This window comes from Protomyctophum bolini (genome assembly GCF_963924005.1).
Source record: "Protomyctophum bolini genome assembly, chromosome: 6".
Lineage (NCBI taxonomy): Eukaryota > Metazoa > Chordata > Actinopteri > Myctophiformes > Myctophidae > Protomyctophum > Protomyctophum bolini.
In genome coordinates this window covers 17,268,206-17,288,736 of record NC_137867.1, presented here as the reverse complement: position 1 = coordinate 17,288,736, position 20,531 = coordinate 17,268,206, and the positions used below count along the sequence as shown (strand labels likewise).

At 41.4% G+C, this 20,531-nt stretch overlaps 1 protein-coding gene across 4 annotated transcripts; it reads left to right on the top strand.

The window, feature by feature from the left end:
- Positions 1-1,009: 1,009 nt before the first annotated feature.
- Positions 1,010-13,344, top strand: ark2cb (arkadia (RNF111) C-terminal like ring finger ubiquitin ligase 2Cb). 4 transcript variants are annotated; one of them, XM_080766146.1, is made up of 9 exons: positions 1,038-1,180; positions 2,088-2,258; positions 4,836-5,166; positions 6,545-6,673; positions 6,820-6,949; positions 7,157-7,261; positions 7,722-7,817; positions 8,707-8,810; positions 9,148-13,344. In XM_080766146.1, the coding sequence occupies exons 3-9, from the start codon at positions 4,934-4,936 to the stop codon at positions 9,263-9,265; spliced, it is 915 nt and encodes a 304-aa protein (XP_080622272.1). In that variant the 5' UTR covers positions 1,038-1,180; positions 2,088-2,258; positions 4,836-4,933; the 3' UTR covers positions 9,266-13,344. The 4 variants fall into 4 exon arrangements, with proteins under 4 accessions (XP_080622269.1, XP_080622272.1, XP_080622271.1 ...); XM_080766145.1 differs by having other exon boundaries at positions 2,088-4,715; XM_080766143.1 differs by lacking the exon at positions 2,088-2,258 and having other exon boundaries at positions 1,010-1,180.
- The last annotated feature ends 7,187 nt before the right edge of the window (positions 13,345-20,531 follow it).

Genomic DNA, 20,531 nt, shown 5'->3' with positions numbered 1-20,531 from the left:
ACATACAAACACACAAAGCTGTGCATAGTTGAACTAGCTAGGTAGGTTGGATGATTTTCACCATGGGATTAAAAATGTATGAATATTTCGACACAAACATTAAATCAACAATACAAAAATCCAAAGATAGCTGAATGAAGTTTCTAGGTGAAAGTAGGCCTATGAAGTATAAAGTATGAAGTATAAATAAGCATGAAATCTAGTGTCTGTAGTTCTATCTCAAAATGCACACACAGACCCAACTCATGACTGAAACTGCACCTTTTGAATACTCAATTGCCAAGAAGAACAATGTCAAAGGAAAATTACATTTAGTATGGGACTACTTTTATTTGTATATTAAAGGATTGGTGCATTAACAATTTGTAATACATTACAGATGATATAATCTGTCAACAACAGAATGTGGAGGGGTGTTGTCCATTTATTTTGACTTAATTGTTTTTTGTCTTTTTCTTTTATGCAAGTCATGTTTATTTTGTATTATTTGATGACAAAAAAAGATGCACACGCAGAAAGTACAGAGTAGGCCTACAGTCAAACACAGGGCTCTATTTTCGTCCATGCTAAACCCCTTATCCCTAAACTACTTATTTTTGTATTAATAATGAATAATGATTAATTGCATTTTTATACAGTATTACTACTATTTTTACTAGCTCTGTCAATTCTACCCGGAGTCCCGGAGCCAACCTGAACCTAGAATATATAATATCTAGAATATATAATGGAATGGGTTGCAAAATGTTGGGTCATGTGCCCCAGGCTGAGAGGTTGTCGAATTAGTTCGTTTTGGTGATGATAATAATGATGAGGATAATGATTAAAATACATGAACAAACAGTGCATTAATATCGCCCCCTTTCGTGTCGGATACAAAACGACACGTCTGTTTTGTCAGCTATGTGTAAACCGGTCGTTAGCCGGACGGGACTGTAGATGGCGCAGTTTTGCGGATTGAACAACCCAGCGCCATCATGTCCATTCCCAATCCCGTCGTCGGGCTCCAGTCGAGTCAGACAACCGTATGCCGTTAACCGTCTGAATGTAGAGAGATCCGCATGGGCTGTTTTATCTCTCCAAAAGAACCCCACGGAAAGATAAGACCAGGATCCAAGGATGGTTTTAGTGCATGTCGGATATCTGGTTCTTCCCGTATTCGGCTCAGTAAGAAATAGAGGTACAGTATGTATATCGGTTTTAAATCCCCAACATGTGCCCTGTTTATCTTAATATTCACACTGCAGCTGCTAGAGCTAGCTTAGCCCCTGCTAGCTGTTGTGTTAGCATCGCGCTACCTAGCTTCCTCAAATCGGACGAACAAAATAAGAGGACAAAAATACCGAAACGTGACGTAGGTCGACTCTTTATTCGATAACGACACGTATAAAATACAAAGTGACTCATGTCGCCTGTTGTAATTGTGTCTGATTGTAAGATGAAATGTCGCCACTTCAAAAGATAAGCTAACTGGCTGGTGGACTCCGACTATTTACTGGAACTGAAACGTTCTCCACTGAACATTACACATGTTCGGGCTAGAAGGTCCAGAAAGACTCCGACAAATCACACAAAGACCCGCGTATAATTTGCGATACACACCATTATCAACGAACAAAAATAAATCTATTGATTTATAATGTTTATAATTTTGGATGCGTATTTTTTTTTACCGTGACGTTATGGTTTATTTGAACTATTAAACGCCGCAAAATAGCCGGAGCCTGCCAGCCAGTCAGCTTATCCGTGTCTGGATGATGTCATTTGAAGATCATCTGCTGCTGTTTGCGACCATCACAAATTCATCATGTTATCCTCCAGGCCGATTGATTGATAGAGGCACGTAAATAATGAACGGATTGATTAATTGGCGGTCACTTCCGAGCCAACATTGTGATCACTCGTTTAATTACCATTTGGCAACTTAAAGCAGCAGCTGTTTGAAGCTGTCTGGACAAACACCCCAAACATACCGTTACAGTGTCAGGTCTATTTTTAATCAAGCTACAGTGTAACATTAATTTCACAACAGTGGCATCAATGATTTCATTGTGCTTTTATTTCTGTTCTTATTCCCTGTTTCATAGTATCGAGGCTGGCTCTACATTCTGCATTTATCAGATCTATGTCGTCCCCCCATTGTGTAGCTAATGATCATCTGCTGCTGTGTGGTGTGGCGTGGCCTCTGCCTGTTCTCTGCATTTAGCTGTATTGTGAATCCCTTCTTCATTTCCTCTTTCCATCAGAAGACGACATTGGTATTAAAAAGCACCCCCTCCTAAGAATGTATTCAGCCATAGACTTTCCATGTTAAACGGACTAAAAAAAATAGCTAACACCTTTAGCAGAGCACCTTTTGTCTTTTATTTTTTCTGTCAAATTGCTGTAGCATAAACATTTTAGCTCCTTCTAGATCAATTGAATGTCATTGTGTACCTCCCATCCAGTCTTGATAGACAACATGCTGTAAATTCCTGTAAAGTGGATACATTTTGCATGATTTCAATTACCGCACTGCATTGTTGAACACCAGATATTGGCTCATCCTCCTCTTCTCCACACAAGGTGCATTGTACATGACTCAGATGACATTTAATTAAACGCATGCAATTTGGAATCATATGCATGCCCGTCTATTGATCCGCTTAAACATATCCACTCAGCATTCTTGCCAATGCTGCTATGTGATCACTTGAAATGATTAAACGTACACTGCACCTGCACACAACAACCTGCCATAACTGTCTCCATTTTTGTGTAATCCTTTGTTCCCCTTGCAAATTTCTAAGCTTTGAAACACACTGAATTGTCAGGTCTGTTTGGCCTTTGAGGGCAAAACAAATCCCTAAACTTAAAGAGCAAAAGCAAAACCTACTCACTGGTGGTTCATCACGTCCCAATTTCCCCCCCACTAACAAAGGCCAAAATGCTATCCATTTCACAGGGATGCCTATCTCCTGACCTGCACTGCTAAAATATCCTCTATTAGTAATAACGTCTTTATTGTTTGGTTGTGGTCTCTCTTTACCTTTTTTGTTCTGGTAATAGTACTTAAAATGCATGGTCACATTTATGATTCATAATTTTTTGTTTTTTGTTTTTTCTACATTGACTAGTGAAAATCCAATGTAATCTTTCTGTAGTAAAGATGTACCCTGCTGTACTGGAATCATGTGCTGTAGCCAACACGTTTGCTCATTGGATGCTGCTTTTGTTCTTTTAACCCTATATGGAGCATGGTGGGCCTTGCCTTCAGTCTATGTTGTTTATTTTTGTTGCATGGTATTATATACTATTATTACAGAGAAGAAAAAAACACAAATTCCACATATACTAATATTTTTCAATAAAGAATATAGTGTTTTTCCTAACCTTCAGTGTGCTTCTTGCTGATTTCCATTTATTGTCCTCCCTCTCCCTTGTCCCTACCTTCCCCACCCCTCCACCCCACCCACTTCCTCTCCCGCTGTGACAAAGATAGACAATTTTCAAGCTTTCTTCATCACAAGCCCTGATTGAGTCTATCTGCTGTCATTCATGGTGGTTGTTTTCACTGAGACACTTGAAAATGCAGCATGATTCTGTACAGTCCTCGCGTGAGCCTCGAGACCAAGGTCATCCCTTGTCTGGTTTATTTATGGTAGTGCAGGAAAAAAAAGCAGTGGGGAAAAAAACATGATGATTAATAACCATAACACTATTGGGTTTTCTTTAATTCAGCTGGATGTGCTACAGCAGTGCTGCATCTTTCAAGTGTGCTCCCTAGTAAATGCAATGTAGATGTTTGCCTATCTCCTCATGGTTTTTTCAAAGAGTTAAACTGTTTCCATCAGAACTTGCCATACATGTTTTACACCATCAAAGCAGGGCAAAAATTAAATGGCATTATTTTACGTAAATCACGTTATACTTTAGTAACACATACTACTTTTGAGTTACGGCAGATGGGTGTAACGGTGCACAGTAAATGGAACATTCCTATTGCCAAGGTATTCCGAAGAGGCCTAATATGTTTTACATTTGTTGTTGCACAATCTTTACCTCATAATGAAAGCTTGTAAGTCTAAGTACAGTAGTAAAACCATATTGTGCCATAACATAATGTAGCCTATCTTTCTCCCCTTGGAGCCTCAACTGCTGTCGTTTAATTCCAGCTGCCAAATAGCTGTGGTTAGAGAGAGCAGAAAAGCACAGAAATGGCATTCAAGCTATTTCCTCTAACCTTACGAATGGTAATGTGCTAGAGGAGCATGCAGAACTGTACTTTATGTATGAGAGAAGAAGAATATTGGCTGAGGCAAAGACAGACTATAAAATACTGGATGTATTACTTTGAGTCCAGTCAAGGGGTTGCTTTGTTTCCATAAGCTCTACTGTGTAGAGAGATTTAAGTAAATAAGCAGTACATCTATTGAAAGATTGGTTGAATTGCAATGGATTTCACCCAAATGCAGCAACCTACTGGCCATAATTTCCAAGAATTGCACTGGATGTTATATTCAAGTTATTGGTTGTTGAGCCAATCACTTGTTCTGGTCCCGTCTATTGCCTTAAGAATCAGAAGACCAGGAGTGGCAATCGAACCACAGCGTGGAATAGGATATCAAAGACCATTTAATCACGTTTGAAAGTTCACACAGTGCATTGGTATTCGATGTCATGGGACTTGTGGTAATCGTCACTTTCCCATCCCACAGACGTATGTTTCACCATAGGTAAGCGTTAGGGCTTCATTAAGATGTTACACACACAGTGACACCACATTTTCACCCACAGTAAATTCTACCTCATCTCTCTTGAGCTGTCTGACGAGCACTCTTATCCTCCCCTCACAGGATCCCATTTCAACCGGCAGCAGCAACAGCAGCAGCAGCAGCACAGTCATGCTACCTCTTGCCGGCACTTCCAGTTAGGTCCTCAGGCCCCGCTGCCCATGGACTTCCCCATGCCACACCCAGGGCAGCCCCAGTCAGGCATTAACCCCCACCTGGCCCCTCCTGGCCACCAGCATGGCCCCCCGCTCCACCCACCCCTCAACCCCCTGCCCGTACCCCAGTTCCAGGACATCCCTGCCCCTCCCTTCCTACCTCAGGCATTACACCAGCAATACCTCCTCCAGCAACAGATCCTCGAGGCCCAGCACCGACACATCCTGCCACCCTCCAGGTATGGACCCTGGATCATGTTAAAGGGATGATTGTTGGGGTCACTCAGGTGGCGCAGGGGTAGTTTTTGCCCATCACCGAGGAGAATAGGGGTTTGAATCCTCCCTGGTGCCTCCTGCTTGGCCAAGAGTCCATATAAACACAAATGGCCGTGTTCGCACCTTCGCGGGAGGGAAACGAGGTGGGGAGGGTGACCTCTGCCGCTGCACTAGCAATCCTCCCAGTGAACCCTCTTTTGGGTGAAAATCTGTGTTTTGATGGTATTGGATGAGACACATTGATTGTCTGTGCTCTCCCTAGGACCAATGAAAATGGGCTGGCCACTTTTATGCTTGGCCATACATTATTTTATACAGTTTCAGGCTTTAATGTTTTATGCTTGGCCATGCAGTTCCAGCTACTTGTTATTACTACTATACTAGTGTTATTACTTGCGCAAGTACTGCGATTGGCTGGGTATGTATGTATGTCATTGTTCTCTCTTGTTTAAGACCGTAGCCCAATCAGGGACCAGCATCTCTGGCAACATCATTATTAACAGGCAATGAGGGACCAGTATTCCTGGTGATGTCATTGGCATCGCCAGTGGTGAGCACAGCTCATGAAATCTCTACTTCAATCCCAATAGGATTAATGATTGAAACAGATTTGGTTAGGTCACTATCAACAGCCAATAAGGGACCACCATTCTTGGTGATGTTGGTGATCGGCTGGGTATGTATGTCGGGGTATGAATGGTGGTCCCTTATTGGCTGTTGATGGTGACGTAACTAAGGTACGTTTCAGGCCAGGGTTGGTATAAGGTCAAAGCGTCAAAGGATTTACTTAGAACAGCAGTTGTGATAGTTAGTATATGGCACCTCGACAGAGTGCATTTCTAGTTTCTTTCTTTTTCCCCCCTTTTTTCTAAAAGAAAGAAATGGGGGGGGGGGTTGCATATAGCAGGAATACACTGATCAATTTATTTTCTTTTAAGGAAGTGGTTAATACCACATTTAAGTAGAGATCTTGCACGATGTTGAAATGTTGGCCCATTTCGATATACGACGATATCCAGGGTCAAATCGTCCGATACCAACATATTACATTGGTTTGATATAATTATATTGAGCTTATTGCTCACATTATAATTGCATCAATATCAGTGAAATATCGGTGAAGAAATATCTGTCTTATCTGTGAAAAAAATATCTGAATTATTTATAGGTTCGATACAGATTTTTTGATTTGTTTTTTGAAATATCGGACGATATCGATATGCTACGGATAATATTGTGCATCACCACATTTAATGTAACTTTGCTTCCGGAATCTGACCACATGCAGCCTGCAAATAAATTCCTAATACTGTGTTAACATTGTTAATCCTCCTTAAACAGACGCACCCCAGAGAGAGTTCCTCACCAGCCCCACAGACTGCGGCCTGGGTACGAGTTTGCTCCGCCTCTCCATGTCCCTCCTCAGCCTGTGGTCCAACAGCCCCGTTATCTGGCTGAGGGAACAGACTGGTAAGAAACCACCCAATAGAGCAGAATTGAATAAATAAATGACACGAGGCTAAATGAGATACCGTAAAGCGTTTATCTTATTATGGTTGTGCACAGACATTCTGATTAGATACTAAAACAGGTTTTGCTGTTCATTGTCTGTCTAGGGACCTGAGTGTGGATGCTGGGCTTCCCCCGCACCAGTACCACATCCACCCTCTACCACAGCACTATCAGCACTACTTGACCTCTCCCAGGATGCACCACTTCCCCAGAAACAACGCCTCAACGCAAGTGGTGAGCCCACCTCAGTGCAGTCTAATCAATGTGTCAACGAAAGTTCAAACTATTTTTTACAATATTCACTCTCAGTGGCCATTTTGCGCTTATTTCACACTCGTTCAATTTTCTTGTAGGCATGCCATCCGAAGCCATATAACACAAGGTTGCCTTACATCCCTCATTGTCATATTACAGGATTGATGTTAGCTTGTTCTCTTCCAGGTTGTTCATGAGATCAGAAACTATCCATACCCCCAGCTCCACTTGCTAGCACTGCAGAGTCTCAACCCCTCCCGCCATGCATCTGCTGTTAGAGAGAGTTATGAGGTACGTCCGGCCGCCCTCGCTCCTTCCTCTCTTCATCAAGCATACCTGTCTTGCCTAATTTATCATCATCTGTGACCAATGCCCCCATCAGGCTCAAGTGTGTCACCGATTTTCTTTCTTTATGGATTCCAAATCTCTTCGAATGTATTTAATCTTGAGAACATTTTATTGTCATTTGCCATGTCATTGATTACTTGACTATCACTGAGAACTACTCAAGCACCTACGGCTCACGATCTATTTGCTGAGCAAGGATCAACCATTCATGACCTTTAAAATACCAGCCTTATCACTGAAACCCTACACCATGATGTATTTTTCCATAGATATTCTTAGTTATGGTCAAAAGTCTGGCAGGTGATTGGATAACAGTTTTCTTTTGTCAAATTCCAATTGTACAAAAACAAATAGTTTTTTAGTTGGATCTTATGTTTTGCCCCTGATCTTGTTCCCTTTGTAGGAGCTTTTGCAGTTGGAGGATAGGCTTGGCAGCGTGAACCGTGGAGCAGTTCAGACCACCATAGAGAGGTTCACTTTCCCACACAAGTATAAGAAGGTAAGACAGAACATGATCCTTAACCGAACACAAGCTGTGCTTGATGTGGTGCCGTATGCAATACAACAGTGGGCATATGTACTGTATGTAGGCCTGTCACAATTATTATATAATCACCTAATCGCAATTATTTTGCATAATCGTTTCCATGTTAAAAAATGTCATTTCAGTGTGTGTGTGTGTGTGTGTGTGTGTGTGTGTGTGTGTGTGTGTGTGTGTGTGTGTGTGTGTGTGTGTGTGTGTGTGTGTGTATGTATTTATAATGTATTTCTTATTCATATAAATTAAGTGGTGAAAATAAGGGAACATTGGCTAGAGAGTAGCAAATGTTCAGACACATTTTCTGTCAACAGATAAGTCAGACACTCTGCAGTAGGTCCAACTCAGTGTAGGGATGACTCATCTCAGCCTGCTGCAGAGGATTTGAGTATGAAATGAATTAAAAAACACCCTTTGCATCTTTAATTAACAACACCTGCATTCGGAAAGAGTTGGAGAAGCCTGAACAGTACAACATATCAGAATAAGAGGATGCTGCCTTTGCCGCGTGTCTTTCCCCCATCTCTCCCCATTTCCTGTCAGACTACTTTCATCCTATCAATAAAGGCAGAAAAAGTCAAAATGAAATATCTTTAAAATAATAATTAGAGGATGTTGTTGAATCCATTGTACTTGGAAACCAGATCCCCCCCACCCCTTCCATTGGTGGGACATCAGATTTGAGTGAATGTGACTACCTTAAGCAGGCGCCTCTTTGATTTTGTGCAGGACCATGACTCTTGCCAGCCATGGCAGCAAGGTGACAGCTCTTACCTTTCAACTGCACAGCACAGCACACACACACACTGTATAAACCTCATTGTTTGCCTTTGTTTGCTTCCTGTTTCAGAGAATACCTATGGACCTGAAAATGTGTCTGGATGACGAGGAGTTGGACACTGATGAAAAATGTACTATCTGTCTGTCGATGCTCGAAGACGGGGAGGATGTCAGGTATAACCATACATTCGGAAATGGCAGTTTCTTGAAAGGGAATAAAATGAATGAATTGTACTTTGTCATAATCATACCACCCGTCCTTATTCATACAGGCATCTCTTCCCAAATTAAGTTTACTGGAATGGTGAAACATTAATTACTCTAGTCTGGATATTTCTGAGATTTCTTATTTCTATTGAAGCTTGATGTGCACAAGAAATCTGGCGCTGATAAGTTTGGTGGTTTGCGACATTAACTCTATATGGACTCACTTATAGACAGCTAAACTCCTGCAGAAGTATTGCTATGTAAAATAACGGTATATTGTGTCTTCTATCACCCCCCTGCTCAGGAGATTACCCTGCATGCACCTCTTCCACCAGGCGTGTGTGGACCAGTGGCTGGGCACCAGCAGGAAGTGCCCCATATGCAGAGTGGACATTGAGACCCAGCTGACCCCAGACAGTTGATGCCTCCTCCTCCTGACCTTTGCAGCTTTGGATCTGGTCTTGTAATCCCCCCACCCTGCCCTCCCTTCCTTCCCCCAAGGGGAAGCTCTGCCAAACGTCCCTCTTCCTCCCTCTGCATCACTCAACAAGCCTGCCTTCTGAGCCAGCCGAAGAAGACAACCAATGTGACAGAGGGATCAACAAAGCACACTCACACACGCAACACAACAGGGAACCGGGGTCCACGCGTGACGTGGGCGGACAGATGGATCGGGATAGGTGGATGTCCAAACAGATTGACAAACGATTGGAGGCAAAATGTATGTATGGACAGATGTGCTGAGGCTCCCTGTGATTGTCTGTCTGATTAGCCGCTTAACCGTTTAACCACAAAGATTTATAAAATATTTTTAAATATAGGAAATCTACAAGCTCACGTGGTGCATCGCAACATGTTGTGAGCTTGTATATTGGCTATTTTCAAAATAATTTAAAACCGTTTGTGGTTGAGTGGTGGAGGCCATTTCTCTGCCATTACATTTAACCCTCTTACCCCCAGGTCTGTGAAAAATCCTTTAAGCTGCACTCTAACCCAGCCCTCCCTCAGCACATCTGTACAGAGCATTATCAAATGATTAGCATGAGGTTGTCTAGTGTGAACTCTTGTAGCTGAATGCCCGTGGTGTACTGGAGTGTAGTGCTGAATAAGTATTTACAGAGTAACAGTGTTGTGTAGCAAGCAAAAAGAAGAAAAAAAGAAAAGAAAAAAAGAGCCTTTCGCTTTGAGAAATATGTACGTATGTGAAAATTAAATCTACAGACAGGGCAAGTACGACTCAGAGTGTAGAGTAGGAGAGTAGCTACACGCTTTGATCTCGCTGCAAAGTGGGTGCCTATGGGCTATAGTTCCAAACATTGCTCCTATGGCTGGAACTATTCCCTTGAGATAGAATGGGCACTTCCGCATTCCATTGTTACAATGGGAGTCAATGCTAGTGTCGCCACTCTCTTACTATATTACTCTGGTACGACTGTGCGTGGGGATGTCTGGTGGTAGGTTAATTCTTCATAGGCACTGAGGAAGGAGGTAGCTGTGTGGAAAAAAAGACAAAAACAAACATCCTCCTCCCCCTCTCGTCTATCACGGTTTTGGATTTACAGTTGGTAGATGCCATCGGAGTCTCTGCTAAATCCGCTACCTGCAGGCATGGCTTCCAGTGATCTGTGTAGTGTTGTAGTTGGGCCTCTGATACCCTAGAGCAGAGGCCTTTCTTTCAGATGTGCATGTTGTATGGCAGGCTTGGGCTGTGTTGTTGTTGTGGAGCAGTAGAAACAGGGACTGTGTCTGTGCATGTGAACCGTATACTATGATTCTGATGACCACCACTCATCCATAGCGGAGGACGAGAATGCACCTAATAACCCCCCTCCTCCCCCTACTCATTCTGATGAGATCCAAGTTGCCCTTGGACACCGGCCTAAGACCTGATTTCTACTTTGTCGTACAATGTGGCGCTCTGCGAAAATAGTGGATCTGCAAGCTCACAAGTAATTTGTATGCTATTTTTGCCAAGCGACACTGCTGTACAACGGTTTACAAATTAAGCATAAGACCAGTGTGGCATCGTCTCCTGATGACTGGTGTGAGTAGATCTGTGTTGAACAGCAACTTGGTATCCGTCGCCTCATTCATGGCATGATCATGAGAGGCTGGCATGGGCTTGAGGATGCAGTGCCTGAGTCTTGCCGTTGAAGTGAATTGAGAACGACATTTGTATGACCTATTACCAGAACCTTATTGCCTATTGAACAAGCACATGTGATTTCTAGTGAATTGCCTCCGTTGTGTATTGGCTCAGTTCATTTCAATCTAAGTTGCTCCCATCATTTGATAAAAGACTGTCTGGTGTTACAGGGAAAAGTAAAACTAGTTTGCCTATGATATGTGCTAGAATGTGTATGATTGTCATCATGGTAGTAGTGTATGGTATTGCTAGAACGACCATAATAAGTTCAGTGATAGAAGCCGTTTTCTCTATATCATGCATGAACCATGTCGGATTAGTTCACTTGAAGGAGGGTGAAAGGGAGAAAAAGCCATCCATTAAAAAATACCAAACAATTATTCTTCTTAACTTTAAGTTTGAATATTCTTTAGATTGTCTCTTTCTTCCATGTGTTTCTTTCTCTCTTTATTCCCGCCTTTCTTATTTAAATTATTTGTCTTATGATTTTTGCTCTCATGCCAATTTGGACGTGGTACTAATACGCTTAGTGCTTGTCCATCTTTACCATACTGAAGAAATAGCTGCAATGCTGCAAAAACATATTTATTGTCGTTATAATGTAGCTTGTGTTTTTGTAAATGCACTATAATATGGAGTTGCCTGATCTTTTTGGTTTGGTGGTGTGGGGTCTCCTTGTCCTAGATTATGTGTTTGTATTCAGTTGAAGGTATCTCCATGCTTCCTCGTGGTCTTTTGGAGGGTAACTTGACTGTTTGTGTTGCATTTATTCTTTTTCCTTCGTACGAAACCTCCATCCAAAAAAAGAAAAAACTACAGATGGATGAACATGGAGGCTTGCTAGTTCACATAGAATGCTGTGATTAAAGATGCCTTAAGTATTTAACAATCATTATTTATTACTAACTGTAGCTAGCTAGCTATTGTGGTGGAGTATTTAATGTCTCTATCTCATAACTTTGCAATTTAATCAATATATTTATTTAGAAATAACAAAATATTGAACAAAAAAAAATAATACCTCATTATGCATTGGTCGGTGGGGATGCTTTTGCATGCCATTTGTGTTTTCTTTTTCAAAGGAGAAAAAAAGAAACTTGTTGAATATTGACTAGGAGTGTTCTAAACACTATTTCTAGCCAGCATGGTGCTGTTGATCTGGATTACATTCCATCCATCCAAGTCATTTATTTTCTTTCTTTTATTTATTTTTTTGTTTTGAATTTTATCCTCTGCTTGAGTCTTGTGGGTGAACTGGATCAAGCAGATGATGACGGCATATAGCCCCTTTGTCTTAGCATGGCTCAACAACTGGCTTGCTTTTGAAGTATGATACAGCTTTACTTTCAGTAATCAACCATATTTAATTTGGAGTTTATGGGTGTCGTGTTTTGTTTTTGATTTGACCATGTTTATGATAATCCATACTATCTGGATCTCAGTTCAGTGCTTATTTAGGACCCACATAATGAACTGTATTATTTGGTACTATGTATTGCTGGCAAATGCGATGTTTGTGTTGGGCCGAGGAGGTGGCTAACATGCTAACTTGAGCTATTGATTTATGTTGAGCAAATTTCTGGTGTATTACTGTGGTATACAATATAGATTGCGTGTTTTACACCTGGGAATAATAAGCTAACCACATTTTCGGTGTGCATTTCTTAATAATATTCTACTAATCCTGCTTATTATTGTACCATTTATTGGATTGGAATAACGCTGGCTGGTCTTACTATTATTTCATTTCCTGCTATCACTGGCCTTACCCCATGCCCTCCACAGTGTACCCCATTACTCCAGAGCGAACTGGACAGTAGCCATAGTATTAACTCAAGCTGGTGAACCGGAATGAACAGTAGATCTTAAAGCACAAGCTTTTTAATGCATGTCCTTCTCAGGTTTTCCTATGTGTACGTGGGAGTAGCTCTGTAGATGTGTTTAATATGATGCTGTACCTTCTTGAATATTTCAGATGTTTCTTTGCTGCTGAAAAAAATGTTGATTATTAACCTGCCAGTGAAAAAGGGAAGTGGCCATCTTTGTACAACACACTGCTGTTTTGCTGTAACCGCGCAATGTTTTATGATCTTGAGTATTTTATAGAAAAGTAGAAGTATGTATCAATAATATGAAAGCAATAGCTAAATCATAATGAAGAATAACATGATCAGTGAATATTGTGGAAAATCTTTAGATTCACTCTGGGTGGATTTTGTACTGTATTTATTACTAATGATGATGCAAAAAGTTGCATAGCTTAACCCAAACTGTTCTGTCTCCTTTTTTATTTATTGTCTTGTATATGATCTTTTTGTATGTGTTTTTCAAATAAACTGCCGAAAATGCTGAGAACGTATCTAACTTATATGTCTCGTTCTACTGTGGTATTCTCTGCTTAACCCACTTCATGCCATTGCCATTAATATACATCAATTAAAGCCAGTTAATCAATGCTACCCTTAACGCCATTGCCCTAGCCCTACGGCAATTGCACTTTTATAGTGCTTTCGATTGATCAAGTCTAAAGACACTACAGACACAAGATTTCATGCTTATTTATACTTCATAGGCCTACTTTCACCTAGAAACTTCGTTCAGCTATCTTTAGATTTTTTTATTGTTGATTTGTGTCGTGTTTATTCATACATTTTTAATCCCATGGTGAAAATCATCCAACCCACCTAGCTTTGGCATACTTTTTGTAGAAACTTTAAGACTTTTGAATATGTCACACATTTTCACAACAAAATCACAGCTTTGTGTGTTTGTATGTATGAGCACGGAATGTGCTCAGCTGATTGGCTGAGCACAGAATGTGATGTATGATAATGTATGATGATGTATGCGCCACACATGCATGATTTTTAAGGGAATAGGTCAAATGCAGTGCGTGATTAGGCACACCTAAAAGTGTTCTCAAAATAACTTGTGCTCACGGCCAAAGTATTCACCTTGAAGAAGGCAGGGATCCCCCAGAATTTATAAACCGAGATCAAAATCAAATTCCGTTTCCCTAATGAGTCTGACCGTGATATGATTGTGTATTCTATTCCAAAAATCACTGATTTTCCGGCATGCCCAAAAAGCATGCAGGTTACACTCTTCCATCTGATACTTCCAACAATATGGGTTTTCCTTCACACCCAAATCCTATTCCAAAACTGTTTTTTTTTTTAAGATTTGTTTTTTCTGCCTTTATTGATAGTTTCAAGTGAAGCTTGACATAGGAAAGAGGAGGGGAGAGACATGCAGCAAGGGTCGTCATGTGCGGTACTTGAACACGCAACTCGCTGTCAGGCCAGAACATATATGTGACATGCACCTGGACCACTAGGCCACCGGACACCCATTCCAAAACTGTTTTAAGGGCAGACACCATCTTTGTCCCCTCACTGTCAGAAAGCATAGAGTAATATATAGAAGTCTCATCATGTCCATTATTTTTGAGGGGCGCTAGCCCCTTCCTATACACAGGTTTAATGTTTGTCTTTAGTTCAATGATTGTTTTGTAAACACATTGACAATGAAGGGAAAATGTACGTCATCATAATGTGTCATTCACGTCATATTGTCTCTGTATTGTTAATGACGTTTAATGTTTGAGTTTGCACCGTTTCTTTACATCGCCATTACATCACCTAATCAACATGAGTCAGAACTAAAAAACATCGCAAGGATGCAACTGGGAGTCTGGGACGTATCCTCAGTGATGTATCCCAAGGTCATCGGGGTTTCCAACATCATACCCCTCACTCGGGTGACCCAGCTGGGGTGATCAAGTCCAGACTTACGTCCCAGTAGCTACCCTCGGTCAGTCCCATTAGGGAAAAACCAGGGACACACAATCCGCTGCTTCAGAACTACTCTGCCTAGTCCCTCCGGCGCGTGGAGGGACTAGGCACTGTGGGTTGACTCCTGGCCGGGCACCTCCTACGTCTCACCAGGTCCTCTCCTGCTCTCACCAGGTTCACCTGCAGGACCTGTGCGTCGCACCAGATTCCCAGCACCAGACACTTCATTCGGGAGTGGTGGATTCCACACTCTCCACCGGGGCCAACACTTGCGGCTTGAATGGCCCTCCTAAAGTCTTAAAGTCAGACTATAATATATTAGCGCCCTCACTTCACACAGGTGTGATTTTTATATATCTTCATATAGGTCCCCAAGGGTATGGGTACCTTTATCTATCCATTCTGTCCAAACGAAAGTGGATTTGACTATACACAATTTGAACAGGTCTGTAACCTGGTAAGTGTACACATTTATTTAATAATAGCCTTTTTCAGGGTCATCAGGCATATGATCTTACAAGAGTCATTTCAGAACATTCCATTCATGTATGGTGGTTACAATGTTAAAATAGAAGTTTCGCACAGATAAAATAAGATGAATAACATTCAAGTATCTTTTTTGTCTCATTCTACTGCACGTGCGCGAGTGCCCACACACGCAAATGCACGCACGCACACACAAACACAGTTCATCGAAAAAATCAGCGGCGACTCGTGGGGTGGGGGCTAAGAAATCCATTATACTAGGCTACCCATAGTTCACCCTTGCACTATATAGGTCTCTTTCCTGATTGGATGAAATTGGTAACCCACCTGAAAATTTATTTTCTGGGCCCGCCTGCTGGCCAAGTGGTCCAGGTGCATGCCACATATAGGCTTTGGCCTGACAGCGTGTCGTGTGTTCGAGTCCCTGATGACCTTTGCTGCATGTCTCTCCCCTTCTCTCTTTCCTGTCAGTCTTCACTTGATACTATCAATAAAGGCAGAAAAGCCAAAAACAAATCTAAAATCACTCTCCCCCTCCTCTCTCTCTCTCTCTCTCTCCCATTAGCAGGCAACAGTGCTGCACTGTCTCTCTCTGTTTCTGGCACAACAGCGCCCCTACTGGTACTAATAGTCATACTCGTGCTCACAGTCACATAGGTGCATGGGTGGGTTAACATCACATAGATAGGCGGACACGGACATTGCTGTTCCTTGGAGTGGTTGCACCACTAAAAAAAACCCCACTATAACGCAATTTTCGTGCTCGGACCCTGCAGGGACCCAGCCACACACATAGCTGTCTATAGGATTGGTTGCACCACTCAAAAAGAAAATTTATTTTCTGTTTATCAAACACTATAGCCATGATTACTATCAGAATTACAAAAAGACAAAAGACCAAAGACAATCACTTCTACCACCTTTAAGTTATATCATTAAAATAATAATTAATGTTGGTCTCAGAATTTCAAACAATGGACTACATCTGTGTGCATAAAAAGGCCAAGGGCTAATATTTTGCTAATGAAGTAGGGCAGCCATAGTTTAATGGGTTGAGAGGTCACCTGAGATTTGAGAATCGGAAGGTCCGTGGTTTGACCCCCATCTCCGCTCTGTGTGTCATAGTGTTCATGAGCAAGACACTTGACCCTTAACTGCTCCCTGACAAACTGTTCCTAATAAATAGGATGGGTTAAATGCAGAGGACAAATAATATGTAGGCCTATGTGCAAATTAACTGTGAATGAACAGAATTAACTGTACCGGTACTTAAAGTATTAAAACTTAGATTTGATTTTTTTTTTACATTTTAACCAGACAATCGTGTATGGTTAAAATATACTTTTTAGATGGGGGTCAGCTGTGGCCACATTTTTTTCACATAACTGAACTGCCACAATATAATCTTGGAAATTCATGTGATTTGTGATATCTGCAGTGACACATCATGTTGTTCCCCTATTTTGCGATACAATGTAACACTTGATAGTAGGCGTTTCTGGTATGAACGTATATAAAAATCGCCTTCAATCGCCTTGTTACACAGACATCATGGCTGACCAGGCTGACAGCATGCAAGGATCTCAGCTTGACTTGACTGCCGAAGAGACAGATGGTAAGAGATTTTACTAGAAATGTGAAATTATAGAAACATACTACTAAATAAATGCTATTTTATAATGCTAAATGTAACTACCTTTTAGGTTTTTAGGCTCACCATGCTGTGTGTGTGTGTGTGTGTGTGTGTGTGTGTGTGTGTGTGTGTGTGTGTGTGTGTGTGTGTGTGTGTGTGTGTGTGTGTGTGTGTGTGTGTGTGTGTGTGTGTGTGTGTGTGTGTGTGTGTGTGTGTCCTCTCCAGATTTCCCAGCCCAGTTCAAAATCTTCAAATGGTGCAAGGACAATCGTTACATCTGCGCTTTTGGGAGCCTTCTGAGTCTGGCTACCATCGTCGGCTTCATCATTGCCCTAAGCCGTAAGACAAGTTTCATATCAATGTGCTTGTGAGCAATGTTTTATATATCTACATAATGATGATCCAACATAGTTTTCTTTTGTTCCCAATAGCATACATAAAACCCATAAAATATGTTGTGGAATTAGTAGTATTACAATATTAAGTACAATTAGTAGTGTGGTACAATTATAGATGCACTAGATCAACTAAAGCAGCTTTTCTTCACGTTTTCATTGACTTATGTCCCCTATCATAAATTACTATATGACTGACAGGTGTCTTGTGTGACTGATTATCTATATCACTATCTGATCTCTTCTCCAGGTTCTGGTACAGTTGGAAGTGAGGAGGCTAAGGTAGGAAGTTGGCACTTCTTGGTCCTTGTTAGGCACAGTCGCGGCCACTGGTGCTTTGGTTCCCTGATCAACAGTGAATGGGTCCTCTCTGCTACCGACTGCTACCGGCACATGTAGTAAGTATATATAAGTTTATAGCCTAATCTTTGGCAGCGGGGGCCTGACTGTGATAGGACATACAACTTCTAAGTTCAGCGGTTCCCCAAAAATTTCAGCATTTTTTCCCCCGGTTTAGACCCAAAGGGAAAATAAATGTGATTCATTAATCACTTACCCTCAGTCAACACAGGAAAAAAAAAAATAATAATAATAATATCTAAAAGCCCACAACTTGACACAATGTGAAATGTTGTGACCTTGTAGATATACTAGTTTCACTGTTTTTGAATGTTTTTGAAACATTAAAAAAAAAAAAAAAACATTGAAACAGAAAGATAAGCAAACTGGTATGTTTTTATCTTTTCCAGCCCCCAAGACCTATTGCTTGTTAACTTGGGGACAGACCTCCTACACCCAAATGGAGTGTCCAGAGCTGTTGCTGAAGTCGTGCTTCATCCAGGATATGACGCGTGGGGGTCATTTCCTCGTGCCAACGGCACGGCTCTGCTCCGCCTGGCTTCTCCTGTCCAGTTCACTGACAAGATCAGACCTGTGTGTCTGGCAGCCAGTGGCAGCGTGTTCAGAAACGGCACTCCCAGCTGGGTCCTTGGCTGGAAGGAGACTGGAGAGCAATGTGGGCATGACACATCACATGTCACTTGAAATGGTGAAAAGTCACCACATTTGTCACTAAATCCTGTAGAATTACATTGAATAATGTTTTGACAAACTGCCGAGTTATAATACAAATATGCCAAAAATATGGTCACCTGGTTGATACTATTAACTGTATAAGGCAGCTCAACAGTGAGAGGCTGCAGACTGATAAGATTGTTCTATTTCTATTGTTTCTATCTACAGATCTAGACCCTGTTCCGCATGTCCAGGTTCCAGTTGTCGACAACAAAGTCTGTAACATGATCTATCCAGGACATATGACTGAGGCCATGATCTGTGCTCGTTTGCCTGATAGTGACAAATTCTATCTTCCGGTATAATGCCATTGAGCTGCCATTCAAATCCTAGCTATAACTGAGTAGAACTGAAGAGTAAAACAATGTTAATTTCTGTCTTATCAGGATGGAGGTCCAATGGTCAGCAAATACGGCTCTAACTGGGTCCAGTCTGGTGTTAATACCAGGGATAATTGGCATTTTCCCAGCGTTTTCCCAGCGTACAGAGTGGACCGTCTCGAGATGTGGATCGAGTCCATTGTCAAAACTGGCCTGTGCTTCATCCGGTTTGAGTCTGACAGCAACTCTACCTACCCCGGCCTGCCAGCTGTTGTTGGCTCAGTGCCAATAGGTAATACAGTCTTAGACCAGTCGTTCTCAAACCTTTTCATTTCAAGGACCCCCATTACTCTGAGAGCGTACAACTAGAAGGGTCCATTTCACGCTCTCAGAGTTAAAGAGTTAAGGGTCAATTTGATGCAATTTCAGTCTTCAATGTCTGTAGTAGTCTGATTGCCACCAATATAGAGCTGTTTGTCTGTTTATGGTTTAATTATGATCAGGTACACGGTCAGTGAAGGCTGTAATTTGTCCTTTTTGTCTCATCCTCAGACCCGGTTGAGGTTGATGAGTGAATGGTGGGAGCTCAGCGAGAAAATGGTGGGAGGTAAGGTAACGTTTTGTAATCTCATTCAATGGGTACAATCTCAGAGTAAGATTAACACTGAGGATTTTATTGTGTACATTCCATTTCAACCTCACGCACGCATGCACGCACGCACGCACACACACACACACACACACACACAGCCCCCACCAGGAAGTGCAGGCATCGGAAACGGCATAGACGCAGAGAAACATAATTATGTGATACTATTACTGACAATGTTGAATTAAAATTAAATACATGCTCTTTGTTTTGTTTTTCTGTTTCCAGATCATGGACTAAGGAAGGAGGAGAAGAGTCATGCTTGACTACTGCAACAACTCCAACATCTCATCTGCCCGCTTTTCACCTGCACTGCTCCAAAGACCACAACACAGCAGTCCTCCTCTCCCTCCAAGACCTTCACTGGCTTCCGCTCAACAATCCTAATGTCCTTCTCCACCAGCATGAAGCATGTGATGCAAGAAGTACTTTTTTAAATGTAGACACATTCTGTTACAAGTAAATTCCTGATTTCAAAATATACTTAAAGTACCAAAAGTAAGTATATGTAGTGACTCTCTTGGGGCATAATTCACCATGGTTCTTTAAGGGGATTGGGCGGGGCTTCTGGAGGGAATAGGTGCGTGTGTTGTGTTGTCAGTGTGAGTGCAGAGTGTGAAATAAATGTTCTGCGTGCCCAACATCAGAATTTGCAATACTTTCATTCTTTCAATTTCTGCTACAAGTATGCTACTCATTGAATTTATTCAGTGTAATTTTCAACATGCCATTCATTCATTCATTAATGTGTTTTATGGCCTACTATATATTGGCTATAACTAATCTAAAAGGTATGACAAATAGCTCATGAATCGAGTCTTATAACTGATGAGTACCCACAGCTTACTTGAGCTAGCAATTTAAAAAAAAAGAAAATAAGCTAAAAACCGATCACAAGGTGACAGGCTAAGAGCTTACAGATCTGCTATTTTGGAAATATCATGTTGTTTTGATGTTTTGAAACACCAGACTGAAAGTGGTAAATAATCCAAAAGGCTTTTAAAATTGTGGAATAGTTTATGGAAAGATTTCAGGGCTGACATTTATATGGGAGACAGAGACACTGCATGCAAAACACAGCCTTTCATACATTGTGGCAACAATAACCATTTTTTTCAAGTGACAAATCTAATGCAATGCAACTTTCGGTTAGATTTCCCTCATACAAATAAACATATTTCCAGCAGCCAT